Below are 14,812 nucleotides of genomic sequence, written 5' to 3' on the forward strand. Positions count from 1 at the left end.
GAGGGGCACCGGAGCAAGCATTATACACCGCTGACACCTCCAATTTATTCTGGTGCACAGCTCCACCAACCACAAAGATCTCTGAGGAAAAGGCCCTTCAAGCTCAGGCTCTCCTAGTTGTTTGCCAAGGGGATCAGCAGCCCAAAGCCAGTTAAACCTTCCCAGTCACTGGCCACATACCCTTCCCAGAGCAGGGTGCAGGGCATCAGCCACGCAGCCAGAACAGCAGCAATGCTGGCCACCAGCCCCCACTCCCCAGCCATGCTCCCAAAATCCAGAGTCCCTTTAGCAGTAAGAGCAACCCAGCACTGATCCTGGCCAGGGCAGAGCCTGTGGCAGGAGAACAGGAGCTCATCTTCCCTCTGAACACCGCTTCCCTCCTTCCCTTCCTCCCATGGGAGTCTTCACAGCATCCACTCCCCATCCCTTGTCCCCCTACATCCCCCGCTACCCCTTATATCCTCCGGTCACCCCAAATCCATCCTCATCCCCCAAATCCCCCCTGTTGTTCTTTTTTTTCCACCCACAATGCTGCACCACTGCAACCCCCCCCCCCCAACGCCCTGACACACACTTGTGGACATCTCTACTCCCACCCAATGGTCCTCTCCATCTGCCCCATGGGACTTTCATCACCCGATGTGCACATTTGAAGGTGGAGGAGTGGGGCACATGCCGGGTGCAGGTTTAGGAGTGTCTCCCCTACCCGTTTTTCCCCCACTCACCTCGCCCGGTGCTGTAGTGCTGTAATTTATCGCTGTACACTGCCTCCTTGCTGTAGGCGCGCTTCCTGGAAGAAGAGGGGAGAAAACAGCCAGGCTTGAGGGACCAGTGGCTGGCAGAAGCCCCAAACCGCTCGCCTGCCAGCAACACACAGCAAATGATGGCAGCTCAGCGCTCTCTCCAGCTATGGGGGTCCCCCTCCTACCCCAAATCTGTCACAGTTACGTCTTATGACCTCCCATCTTCCAGGGATAAAGCATCCCACGGGGACCCACCTGCTGCAGACAATAGAAATGGCCACCAACGAGACGATGAAGACCACCCCAGCCGCTGCAGACCCTGCAATCAAAGGCAGCTGCTCTCTCAGCTCCGACTTGTAGTCATCTGCAAGAGAAGAGGGACGGGATGAATTCTCCCTTGCACACTCATGGAGTAAGAGCAGCCTCCTGGGAAGGGGTCCTGTACCACCCCCTCTGATTCTGTGGCTGCTGCTCCCATGGGAGGGTGGTGGGACAAGGGGGACCCGGGCGGGAGCGTTGGTTGAGGCAGGCGATGAGCTGGCACGTGTTGCACAGGGAAGGATTGCCACACTCAGCTCAGGCAAACTTTGGGTTAAAAATACGGAGGAGAAGGTCCTGGGAATGAAGTCAAACCAATGTGTGCGGGCCCAGCTTCCCAAAGACATGAGGTTCATAACGTGGCTTTGTCCGTGCCTCTGGTGTTTCTCTTCCTGCAATAAATGTAAACCTGTTGGCCATTTTGACCAAATTTAACAGGGGGTCTCACAGACAGAGTTCCTACAAGTTCCAGGAAAGGAGGAAAAGATCCCATTAATAACTAAGCCAGCTGGGGAAGGCTGCACCAGGAGTCCACCCATATTAAGACACCGGAGAGTCCACCATGCAGCATTTAACCTTGAGAGAGAGGCCCAGGAGAACCCAAGCCCCTTCACTGCAGGTCTGCTTGTAGTTTTTACATCTCAACAGACTGCAGGAGCCAAGTCCTTTTGCAATGCCAAGGCAACCACAGCATCCCTTCCACATCGAGCATCCCTCAAACCTCCTGCACCCCCTCGGCCAGCCCCTGTGCCCTTCAGCAGCTGGCTGCAGTGAAAGCCAAGGTGGCACAGGGAGGACTGGACATGCCTAGAGGAAATTCAAGAATGTCACCTGCAACCTCCATGTGTCTCCCCCCATTTCCCCCTTCCCCTGCCCTGCCCTGTTAGCAGTGTGGGTACCGGCGCAGGCAGTATCTGGCCGACCCCACCTCCTGGGGCTTTCTACAGCCCTCCAGAAACAATCCCCTCTTCCAACCATCCCCAGCAAGGTCTGCCAGGCTGTGTCAGAAGCTACAAGCAAGGGTTAAAACAAAATTTGCTCCAAAAAAAAAGCATTTAGCACCCTTTTATCTGTATTTTTCTACTCCGCGGTTAATTACCAGCAACTAGATTTATCTCTTGCATGCTGTTTAAATCCCGAGACATTCTCATCTAACAATCAATTATTATTTAATAATCTACACTATCCATTCTTATTAAATTTCAATTAATTGCTTATTTGAGGCAGGGTTTTTCTTCTCGCTTCTCTAATCTTGAGTATTTGAGGCACTGGGGGGGGATTATAACCATCTCCTTCCCTTCAGTCACCCTGCGTGGTTTTCCCCTTCCCACCCCAGCTGGCACTCAACATGAGTGCAAGCACAGCACAATGCAGTTTTAGGGAAGAAGAAGTTTTAGGAAAGACAGCCAGCAGGCCTGGGACCCATGGCTGTCACCTAAGCAGAACAGGGAACCACGCCAGCAGCGGCAGGGAAGGGGCTCTCTGCAGGGACTTCAGCCGCCCCAGGGGTAGAAGGACCACAAAAGGAGCCATGCTTCACTCACTGGCTTATGGATTAGTCCTGAAGCTGGGATAAATGTAAAACCCTCCCACGAGTTATCAGTCTCTGAAGGGATGTGGTGTTTGTGGGTGCAGGGAAGGGCTGGGGCCAGAAATGACAACACAACCCTGGCAAGGAAGCCAGAAGAAGCCGTGAAGATCATGAGCTGGCCCTTTCCCTTGGACACGTCACTTCAGGGTGAAAAATCAGCTTTCAGGGATGGGTCTGACCCTTCCAGCTTTCCCTGATGGCCCAGATGCAGCTCTGAGCATCCCTGGAGAGCATCCCTGAGAGAGCATCCCGGAGCCCTTCCTCCACGGGTCTACAACCCTCCTCTCCTCCCCATCCAACAGCGCCAGGCTCGCAGCTGGTGGCCGGAGGGCTCTGCCACCACAGTCGGAGGCAGGAAAGACAAAACCGCAGCTAAATAGCGGGGGAGAAAACAGAGCTAAGAGATTTAAAGCAGATTACTCCTCCAGCTGGCGATTAATAAGACACCGCTGTAAATCACCTGCCTTTTGCCATGCTGCCCGCTGGGAGAGAGGTTTGTGGAGACAAGTTCGTTTAATCCAATTAGAGCCCAAACTGTTGCTGCGAAGACAACCACTCCCTTCACCTCCCTGCCCCCCGCCTCCCGGACTCACCATCCGTCAGTGTCTGGAAGCACATCTTCCCGCTGTACTTGCCGTAGCCAGCCACGGTGCGGGCTCGCACCTGTACCACGTACACCATGCCGGGTCGCAGCCCCTCAATCCTGGCCGTGTTGGTCTGGCTGCGGGCCATGGAGGAGTTGTACTCGTTGTGGTCCTGTGGGTATGGCCAAGAGAGACAGTCAGCCGTGACGGGGACAGGGGACAGCAGGGGGGATGATGTGATGGCAGAGCACGTCTCCCAGGCAGCCCCCCCGGTCCCACCATAGCGAAGAGCATGGAGCAGCAGGGGGAAACAGTAAGAGCATCGAGAACAAAAACACTCATGAGCAGCAAATTCCTCATCTTTGAACCACTGATGTCCCTGCACGTTTCAGAATCGTCATGCTGTTACAGAAACACTGTAACGCAACCCTACGAGACCCTGCTCAAGCAGGTTCAAGGGCAACTTGCCTCTGCTGAGAGCTCCAGCGCCTGTGGTCCCTGCTCTGCTGGCACAGGTCCTTGTGCTAAACCTTGGTGGAAACCTCATGCATCTCAAATCTCATTTTTTGCAATGTTCCCCAGTGATTTGCTGTGAAGGGGCTGCTGCTGAGATCATCTAATTATTCACATTTGGAGGAATTCATTAAAGCTGGCAAGACACAGGAGGGATGGAACAGCTTGGGCTCAGCACGGTTCACCAGAAGGGTCGAGAGCGTGTCCCCTACGGGGAAGGACAGCTGCCAGTGAAAGGACCCAACAGGGAGGCAGTGACCTGGGACAGGGACAACCCTGATAACCTTCGCCAGCTCTCACTGTCCCCCTCCTTTCCTCCTGATGCTGCCCTCATGGCTCATGGTCCTGGCTCACCCTAGCAGATACCAGAGCCAAGGCAGCAATGAGCACTGATGTGCTGGACGCCACAGGGGAGGAACTGGCACTTGCAGCTACATCATCAGTCCCACCCTCCAGAGCCAGTCCCACCACCCAGACCCTTCCCAGCAGAGCCTGACTCAGAGCTCACCGATGTTTCCCCTCTCCCAGCAAGCTCAAGACCTGAGCAGCCTCCCCAGCAGTGCGGTACAAAGCTCCACGTACCCCGAGCCCACCCTCCGTCACAAGGTTTCCAACCGAGCTCACCGCTGCCGGCCTGGAGCCCACGGTGCTGCTGACGTCAGGCGTGCAGATGCGGCTCACCTTCTCGTAGTAACGGATCTCGTAGTCCAGGATGATGCCATTGGGCTGCTCAGGCTGAGGCCAGGAGAGCGTGATGCTCCTCATCGTGGCACTCACCTGGTGCATGATGGGGACGGTGGAGGGTGCTGCCGAGGAAGCAGGGAGGGAGGGAAAATTAATGGAGAGGGGCAGGACCAAGGGCCTTGGGGAGGGGGAGAATCCCCTGGGCACACAGAGCATCCTACATCTCCCATGCCTGAGGTTGTTCAACCCATGGGACAAGCTCACGCATTAGCAGTGGGAAGAGCAGCATCTCAGCAGCTTACATGGAACCAGAGCAGCAAGCCAGCAAGGGAATTCTGGTATTTAAACCTACTTTTTTATTAAAAAAACTACTCTTTTTAATTAGGGGCTTAGAAATCCTCAGCGTTCCTTCTCCCTGGGATTGTTTGCTCCAAGGATGTCTTCCCACAGCGGGGCAGGGCAGCAAAGCTCTCCCCAGCGGAGACACACCAAGGCTCGATGGCGGTCTCCAGCTCTGCTTGCCATCTTTTGCTGTAACAGCCTCCCTGAGGGAGCCAGCACTCAGCACTGCAGGAGTCTGTGCCGCCGCTGCTGCAACCCCACATGCTGTCAGTAATAGAATGTAGGAGCAAAAATCTGCCCACCCTGAGGACAGTGACAGGAAACCAGAGCAGGGACACCCCACCCCAGCACAGGGACCCCAGGGTGCTGAAGCCTGTAGCACAGCTTTGGCTCAGCCCTGTCCCAGAGGAGCAGCTGGGTCCACGCTTAGGGGCTCTTGGGGGACGCTCAGCCTCGGTGCCCAAATGTGTTCCAGGAGTTTTATTTCCAAAGCCCAAACAGCTGCAGAACAACCTAAAACCATCCTTCAGCTCCTCACCCGCCTCGGGCCCATGGCACAAGGCTGCTCCAAAGGCAGCACCTCCATCCCTGCAGTCCCTGAGACCTCCCAGGCAGCAAACCACAGGGGTCCCAGGCATCTTGTCGCAGCATCCCCGGAGAAAGCAAGATGCTCGGCACTGGCCAAGAATGCAGGCAGCATCAGGTGTGAGCCCGGCTTGTCTGACCTGCTTCCCTCCCTGCCACGTGTTCCCAGTCAGTCCCGCCAGCTACGCCACACACCACGTTGCTCTGCAAAGCAGCCCACAGTATTTCGGTTCATGCACCAGACCAGAGCTAAGCCAGCAGGTTTCCCAAAATAGCTGCCAGGCACATCCTCGCCACTGCTGCTGCTCCCTGCCCCGCTCTCCACACACACTGGAGCAATCCCGGGGCTGCTCTGTGCCAGCCGGGGAGCCGAGCATCCCTGGAGCTGACCATCCAGGAGCCAAGCATCTCAGGGCCTGAGCATCACTGGATCTGAGCATCCCTGGCAGCAGCGACACCAAGGACACCAAGCCACTAAATTAGCCAGGAGCCAATTTTCCAAAGGCTTTTTGCCCTCCAAGTTAGACCTGGGAGGGCCAGAGCCAGCCAACACAGCCCTGATCCTTCACTTAATCCTATCAAAAGCCTCCAAGAAAGGTACCCAAGTTTCTCCACACCCAAAGCAGCACTGGCATGATCTGCTCACAGGGTCAGCTCCCTGGCCAGCACTCTCTGCCCTCCTCCTCACCATGCCCAGAGTACAGACAGCACTGGGCAGGAAAAATACATCCTCCATGTGGGTCTAGGGCAGAGCTCAGCTTGGTATGACCAGCTTGGGGCACAGGATCATGCCATGGAGGGAATATCTGGGGGCAGCCGGAGCACAGTTCCATGCGGCCACACTGGGAGATGTCAATAGTTCAGCACCACCTTTGTTTACCCAGCATATGTAATCCCCCCTTTTTTTTTTTTTAGTCTTTCCAAATCAGCTCCAAGAAGATGTTTGTGGGCTGAAATTAAACACTTGGCTTGATTGGTGTTTTATTAACTGCTGCGTTCCCCTCCCCATTAGCGTGGATAGTGGCATGCAGGCAACCTGGGGCTAAGAGCAGTCCGGCAGGCTGGACGCACTAACCAGCCCGGATCCTGCCCTGCATGGGGAAAGCAGTTGGAAAAACCCACTTCAAAGCCAAAGGGATTGTAGAGGGACAGCGCCAATCCTGCTCTTGACACACCTGATGCATTTCCATCAGGTTACCCCGCAGCCTGTCCTGTGGCACTGGGAGCCACGTTCGTATATTCAGCCTTTGCAAGACAAACAGGGAGTGTGGGGTACAGAGGGACAGCCACAGATGCGCAGGCTGTTCCCAGCTCCTGGGCAGCCCTGGGGTGGGAGATGAGCAAAGAAACCACCCTAAAAATCCCACTCTCAAAAAAAAAAGACCTGGAAGCAAGAGGCAGATTTGATTGCACATGGTTTAGGAGACAATGATGCCAGCCAGGCACCAAGCGTAGATTTGTATTCCCCAGAGGCAAGAGACTAAAATACGTACGCCAGGTTTCCCTGCCGCACCCTCCCAAGGGAGCGGGTTGGCGAAGGCTGCCTGTGTTACATGCTCAGCACAAAGCAGAAACTACCATCCCCTTCCTCTGTCCAAAGAGACGGTTTCCATCCCCTCTGCTCCCTATCCTCCGCATTGCAGCCCAGGACCAGATCCTCCCTTTCATCTGCACATCCACCCTGCCAGCGTCCCAGCTTGGCCCAGAGCTGCTTCTTCAGCTCCTGATGCCTGATCGGGAAAAGGGAGGAAAAGGGACAGGGGAGCCTGAAAAAGGGGACAAGAGGAAAATGAAGGGAGAGGGATGTGCCAGAGGAGACGGAGACTGAGCTCAGCCCCGGGATGCTACGCCCTCCGTGCTGTAATGCAGCCAGGCTGCATTTCAAGGCTGGAGTCACCCCGTCTCCCTGCTCTCACCTGGGAAAAGGGGGGAAATGGCAATGCCATTTCATCTTCAAGCAATCTAGAGGGGGATAAAAAACAGATATTGGTTCTCACACCCTTTCCTCCCAAAACTCATCTCTCAATTCGCCTGGGGTGCAGCCACCCCTCCACCTCCTCAATCCCTCTCCCTCCCTCTTTTCACCAGGGCTGGGTGCGGGTCCCCCACAGCCACCACACACCACTCACACCCCAGGAGCTTTTGCCTTTGGACATGGAGCTTCCTTCCACACGGAGCTTGCAACTGGTAGGGTACAGCCAAACCACCCCATCAGTGCATCATCTCGGGACTCACCGGCTTGGTTGGTGGTGATGTTGACGGACACGTGCTGCTGCGGGAAGGGGCTCTTGTTGGAAACCCCATTGACAGCCTGGATCTCGAAGGTGTAGGGCGTGTGCGCCCACAGGTTGCTGATGAAGACCCGGGTCTCTGTCAGCCCCAGCTGCCTGGGGACAAAGTCCACGTTGTCGTCACAGCGGGAGCAAGCGCGTCGGTCCGACCGGCACTTCTTGCAGACGATGTTGTAGGTGACATCATCCCGACCCCCTGTCTCTCGTGGCGGATGCCACTCCAGGATGATGGACGTCTCGTTGACAATGGAGATGACATTGCGGGGACCAGAAGGGACACCTGTGGAAAGGGAGAGTGCTTGAGACAGGTCCTTGACCAAAACGTTACGCTCAGCCCCACTAGGGCTCAGTGGGAGCCTCAGGGGCTCCAGCACACAGACACCTCATGGCTCCATCATCTCCTGCCTCAGGAGGGATTTGGTCTCTATGGTTTTGCTCGATTCAGGGTCAGTCTCTCCTCATCAGCAATGCCAACCACCTGTGCCACCAGCCAGAGAGGGGTTTCACAGTTGGGGATGAGGACTCCCATGGCAGAAACTCAGTCTCCAAAAAAACCCCACCGTGGAGCACATGCAGATCCATCTGTGAAGGTGGACCCATTTTAACAATCAGGAGATGCCGAGATAGCTCTGGTGCACATGTGGAGAAGCACCTCAAACAGATTATCACAGCGAGAGAAACATCACTTAGTCAGCACCAGGGAGAAACGCAGGGGCAGTGGGTGAAAAGAGAGTATGGAAAGCAGTTATTAACAGTTCGATATCTCAAGTTGGGAACCCTGGCATTTAACAGCGTAGAGGAGAGATGGCACCGCTCACTGGTTTGCGAGCAGCTTGGATGTTGGACGAGAGATCAAACTTGCATTGATCAAATCCGCCGGGAGCCGTCGCAAATGCTTCGGAGGACAGGAATTGAATGCAGCACCGATTGCAAGTGCTGCCAGAACAGGGCCAGAGTCCATAGGGAGCAATTCAGGAGGAATCCAGGCAGGAGAGCATCATCGAGGCACAAACATATGTCTGCCCAGGTCTGGGGAAGGATTTGGGGTAAGCCAGGATGGCTCCACAGCCAAAACCGCAAATTCCAGCTGCTGGGTTATATTAAATAAGGAAAGTGATCAATTACTCATGCTGGCTGGGCTCGGTGCTGCACTTCCAAGGAAGAAAAAGGACTTTGCCATGATGCAGAGAGCAATAAAAATGATGGAGGACTTGACCCACAAGGAAAGGTTAAGAAAGCAAAGCACGCTCCACCTTGGGGAAAACCATCCCAGAGGAGCCCTCCATATGTGTGTTCTGGGAAGCATCATTAGGGGCTGCAGATAAATTAGCCCCAATAGTGGCCAGGGATGGGATGGGCAGAGGCGTCTTCATCAGCACAAGGCTGATGTGGCCAGTGGATAGAGAGGTCACCCTGCATGGATGACCTCCGGCTGACACTGTGCTCTGGCCACCGGTGACAGGCAGTCGTGGGGGACATGGGTGCCCACCCCTGCCCAGCTCCCTGCCTGTGCTGCCCTCTCCCCCTGCTCCATAACCACAGCCAGCCAGGCACTTTAGGAGCCTCTCTGAGCCATTGCTACGGGTACTGCAGATGAAAGAGTTTTGTTAAAATGTCTAGGAAAATGACAGACTTTGAATAAAAAAAAAATAAAAGAAAATAATTCTGTTCCTTTAATTCTTTTCCCCTTTAGCAGGTAAACGTGCCTGTCACGGAGCAGTCGCCAGCATGGCATCCTCACTGGAAAGGGCTTTTGTGGACTTGAGACACCACAGACATCCCACTGCAGGGCACCCCCAAAACCCCATTAGCACACAGTGGAGAGGTCAAAGGTGGGTTACAGGACGGGTGGTAGGGGACATGTGGCAGGAGCAGCGGGAAAAACGCCAGTTCCCCAGGGAAACCAGAGCAAAGGACTCACAAAAGCTGGGGGACAAGGATCAATAAATAGCAAGTCACCCCCAAAAAGCTGCAACCTGTCTCAGAGCCTTAACCCAATCCCCCTGTTCATACCTTAAGCAGGTAATATCTTTTCAAGCTTTTTTTCAAGAAAAAAGGGAGAAAACCATCTTTCTTCCCAAGCTTGGTGGCAAACCACTGTCTCCCCACATTCATCCCCCTTTAAGTGCAGCCTCTTCCCTCCTCTTCCAGGGATGCGGGGCAGAAACTGCACCCGCAGGCATAGCCCTGGGGAAGAGCTGTGGTCCAGAGCAGCGCCTGTAGCTCCAGGCTGTTATTTACGCCTCTGTCACAGAGAAACTTTGTCGGCGAACAGCTGGCACCTCAAATTAAAGCGTTGTAAAATTAAGTGACGCCGAGAAGAAATAAAAATCAGCAAATAGACTTTTTTATACTGTATTTCTAGAGCACAGCAATACTGTAAATCAGCTATATAACGAGACATAATAAAGACATATAGATTATCTGCAGTTGTGCTACCTGCTGACTACCTCTGATCTGACAGCTCAAGTGGTCCAGCAAAACAAGCAAATCCTTTCATCGTTTCCGACATGCATTTCGGGCACTCCCCAGCACCAAGTGTGCAGAGCATCCTTGTGCTAAAGCTCCCTGACGGGCTGATTCGAGGGCCTGCGGCATGTTTTGCAGGGGGAGCAGAGGCTGAGGCTTGCGTCCCCAGCAGGCTGAAGAGCACAGCAGGTCTTTCTTCTCTCTTGGGCTCTTTTCTCACCAAAAGACAGACTTGAGGCTGCTGCTGCCATCCCAGGCACTTTGGGCAGACAGCCGAGAGTGATGCATCGCGCACACAGCACCGTGCTGAATACTAATGCTTAACGCACCCTTTCCCCCTGTAAAAAAATACTCCATCTGCAAGACTATGAACAAGACAGCAACAGCAGATAACTTTAAATTCTAATCTATCCTGGGGACTATCTCCCTGCCATCACCACCGCTGCCAGGGTGAAGTATAAACTCAAACGACTGCTGGAGAGGTGGGTTGCGGGGGCTGTCCCATCACTCATCGGTTGGTGCGTGTCACAGCGGTGTCCCAGGAAAGCAGAGCAAAGGGTGATACAATATCACGTGCTTATGCCAGTATGGCAGTGAAAGGATTCACGTCTGTGTAAGAGGTGTTTCTGTAGCACGCGGAGGCGGTGCCGTGCCGCGCGGAGAGGGGTGGGTATTCAATAAGGGTACCCCAGCTCCCCGCACAGCTAAGCCCCTGCGGTGGAGGCTGCCCTCGGCTGGCTGCCAGATGCCCACCCAACTGCTCTCTCGCTCCCCTCTGCAGCAGGACAGGGGCAGAAAACAAGAAGAAAAAGCTCACGGATTGAGACTTTATCCCTGGCCGCTCCCCCAGCAGCAGAGCGGAGCGAGGCCCCACGGCCCGCCCCACCAACCCTGATCTGTTACTCACTGGTGCAGGCGGCTGCCGGTGGGTCGAAATCTGCCCGGTAGTAGCCGTTGCGGCACGTGCAGACTGGCGAGGCCTCGGCGGTGGAGCGGCTGTTGGAGGGGCACGGCACACAGACCCCTGCGCCCTGGCTGGCCTTGAACGTCCCCGCTGGACAGGCTGCAAGAGAAGGGAGGGGAAAGCGGTTGGGTGTGGAACCATCCCTGAGCAGAGGCAAAAGCAGGTCCTGTCCTTCAAATGGGGCAGAGAGAAAAAGAAAAGCACGAGAGCAAACACAAAAGCTTCACACTTGTGTCAGAGGTAAATGGGGTGGCACCTTCCTGTGATGTTAGGATGGCCATAATTTTCCACACTGACCATGAGTTATTTCTGAAGCCACCAGGAAAACACTGAAATCACACAGCAATGATACAGTAATTAGCCAGGCAGAGCAAGGGGCCAGCACTCGCACCCAGGCAGGGGGACAGCCGGGAGCTGCAGGACCCCCTTCCCTGGCAGCACCCATGGGGTCAGGGACACACAGAGGCAGGACAGTGTTCCCCTCCTGCTGATCCAAAAGATCTCTTTCCGCCACCCCAATGGCACGGCTCAGGTCTCACATTTCTTTTTTCACGCAAAATTTGAATAAGTGGAAAGTTGATGTGACAGCCATGACAGTGTCTTATGGGTCCATGCCATTAATCCCCCGCAGCCCAGGGCTGGGGCTAATAACATTCCCGGCCTTCGGCCTCAGAGTTCATTCAAGCAGGAAATGGCAACTAATTCATAAATGAGAAGATGCTCCAGTTACGGTTACGGCGAGGCTTTAATCAGCGACAGGCAGAGGTTTCATTAATCAACCATCTCATTGCTCTGCAGTTAGAGGGTGGAGTGACAAAGATGGGGTCCCTCATCCCTCCCCCACCTCACTGGTCCTACCAAGTAGGCACTGACGAATGGCTGCTCATCCAGCCCTGACATCTAACAAAACCCTCAGGTGACCCCTACGGAACCAAAGGCTGCAGAGGGGAACGTCTGTATTTTGGCACATGTATCCAAGGGACCAGACTTCACCCAGGCCCACCCCACGTCCTGGGGGAGACTGCTCCTGGCCTCAGACACAGGGTTGTCCCACCTCTGTTTGGCTGCCGGCTCTGCCCCCACGATGCTGTCACCTCCCAGGCATGGCTCTGCAGAGAAGCACCCTAAGTGTCTCATAAACACGGCGATGATTGAGATAATGGAAAGTGCCTCTTAGCCCCTGCCTGCTGCATCAGGATATGAGGCATCTCCTAGCAGCCATGAAGAGGAAATTAATAGGGGCAAGCAGGAGTAACCACTTTGATGCAATTTCCTTGGGAGATAGTGGACCATCTAATCTTTATTGGAGCCCTTTAACCTGTCATTCAAAACTCATGAAGGCCTCTTGCTCACACAGTCTTTCCAGATATTAAAAGATGACAAAAAAGGATAAATCAAAACAATATTTTACAATTTTATTATTCAGGGGATTCCCCACCCCCCTCGCCCCAGCCTGAGGCGTACAACTGGCTGCAATGAACCGTCTCTTTCCAACAGCACTAACAGCTGAGTGGGGACATGGCATCCCAGAGGGACCAGCCACCATCTCACGCTGCTCTTCCTCATCCCCACAACCCGAGGACTGCGCGTCCTCCACACCCTACCGCAGCCATCCCACACGTATGGCACCTTACAGAAGCACCTAGGGCCATAACCCACTACCTCATGCAGACAGGCAGCCATCCCACACGCGGGGTCACACCATGCATTGCAGGACACTGGGGGGGCACATGAGGGCTTGAGGGGGAACTTCAGGATGCCAGAGCAGAAGGCAGCCAGCCGCAGACCCTTCCCTGGGCCACGCACACAGCCCTACGCCCCCAACAGCGTGAGGAAGCAGGGTTACACCAGGCGCACGAGGCAGGAGACGCGACCACAAGTGGACACCAAGACTTAGAGGTGGATCTCCAATTCTGCCCCTCTCCCTTCCCACCAGCACGTCCCCGCAGTGTCCCAGCAGCACTGCGCTCCCGCCAGGAGGCCTTAGCATCCACCAGACACATAATGGGTGACCGGCAGGCTCTGCAGCTGGAGGGCACGTTCAGAAACGTGCCTGAAACATGCTGCGCTCTTCAGAGGTGCAGGATGGGGAGGGCAGTGGTACCAGGGAACAGCCACCTGAATTTTGATGGAAGGGGGCAGGAGAGGGAGGGAGGAAGACAAGAGGGTCATAGCACTATGAACACACCTTGGTTTAAAGAGTAGAGGCATGCTGGTGGGTCAGGTAAAGGGGTGTGTTAATACTTAATTACAATTAATCCAAGTGACGCATTGTCAAAATACCTGAACAAAGAACACTCTGCAACCCAGTGTCCTCAGGTTTCTTTTATCACACGTCACTTATCCATAAATTCCTGTAATCTGCAGGTATGTGGCTTTTAATTATTATTATTACCAATTAGCTTTTCTCTCCCGTAATTGCACTACACTTACCTAAGGTCTCCCACAGTTTCAGGGGAGGCTGATGCCTTCTCCTTCCACCCAAAGCCGCCACGGGCTGCAGCCTTCCACTCTTGCTGTTGCCTGTGTCTCCTGTCGTCCTGGGGGAGCTGAACCATGGACCTCACACTGAAGATGAAGCCAAAACCCCCAAGCCCCTGCAATGCCGCAGCGGGATTTAGAGACCTGCGCAGCATGGGATCCATAATCCTTCAGACGGTAAACGCACAGTCCGAGTGTAAGGCTCAGATAGAGGGCTCAAGGCCAGGAGGGAGCAATAAATCACCCCGCTAACGGCAAGCACAATGTTTGCCTTGATTTAAGGGCTGCTGCAAGGAAGTTTCCCAGAGCTGGCAAGGTCCGGATCCGCAATAGCACCTCAGCCAAGCGCGGGATGAGGCTCTCCCTGCGGAAACGGGCTCATTCTGCCGCTGCCCAGGCTGCGGCGCAAGCCACAGCTCCTCAGCCCACAGAAGAATTAATTGATTGTTGATTATGTGGGCTGGATAAGATTAATGATGTGCTTAACTACCCATTTCCTCACGTTTAAGCACATGGGGTGTGTTTGTAAACGATGAGGCATGAAGATCGGCTGTGCCACTCCACGGCTTCAGCGCTCAACCGCCCCGTAAGCCGATGCCACCCGCAGATCGGCCGTCCTGCCTGCACACCAGGGATGTCGCGCATCCCAGGCAGCCAGGGCCAGGAGTTTGCCAGCAGGACCCCTTTCCCAGGGCCGATGCAGGCATTTGGGGTAGGAGGGAGCATCGTTGGGGGGCTGCTTTAACGCAGGCTTCCTGAAGCAAGATGTCACCTCTGGGAGGTTTGAATGGGGGGGAAAGTAGAGAGAAGTTGCCCTCGTGCCCAGGGGGTGACGGCAGGGGTGGCAGCTGATTTACAGCACCCCACAGGGCTGGATGGAGCCAGAGGTGCCCCCCTTACCCCCTCAAAGGCTTGGGATGGGAATGCACCCACATCGCACATGGGGCAAAAAACCCAGTGAAGGCACCACAGACCTGCACCCCCAGCGCTGCCTCCCTCCTCACTCTGCAGCTTGCACAGGGCAGGATGAATTACTGAAGCAGTAGTGGCACGCAACAGCGCTGCGAGGCTTTTTGCTGCTGAAAACTCTCCTGTCTTAACAGCATGTATCCTGCATCCTTGTATTTCGTGTGCCAGTGGTTCCAGAAAGAGCTGGAGGTAAGCAGGATCTCTCTGCTCATCCACCCCTGCTCCTGCCCAAGGCAAACCATCATCAGCAGACCAGACGCTCTGCGGAACATGTGCAA

At 54.8% G+C, this 14,812-nt stretch overlaps 1 protein-coding gene across 1 annotated transcript in view; it reads right to left on the reverse strand.

The window, feature by feature from the left end:
• Positions 1-14,812, reverse strand: part of EPHB1 (EPH receptor B1) — an 85,988-nt gene that overhangs the window by 20,484 nt on the left and 50,692 nt on the right. The window contains exons 4-9 of the mRNA XM_055723771.1: positions 11,028-11,183; positions 7,596-7,931; positions 4,374-4,555; positions 3,246-3,408; positions 999-1,107; positions 726-790 (exon numbers count right to left, since the gene is read on the reverse strand). Of these exons, the coding sequence (XP_055579746.1) occupies positions 726-790; positions 999-1,107; positions 3,246-3,408; positions 4,374-4,555; positions 7,596-7,931; positions 11,028-11,183 (1,011 nt within the window). The remainder of the gene's footprint in view (positions 1-725; positions 791-998; positions 1,108-3,245; positions 3,409-4,373; positions 4,556-7,595; positions 7,932-11,027; positions 11,184-14,812) is intronic.

This window comes from Falco cherrug, chromosome 11 (assembly GCF_023634085.1).
Source record: "Falco cherrug isolate bFalChe1 chromosome 11, bFalChe1.pri, whole genome shotgun sequence".
In the NCBI taxonomy this organism is placed as follows: Eukaryota; Metazoa; Chordata; class Aves; order Falconiformes; family Falconidae; genus Falco; species Falco cherrug.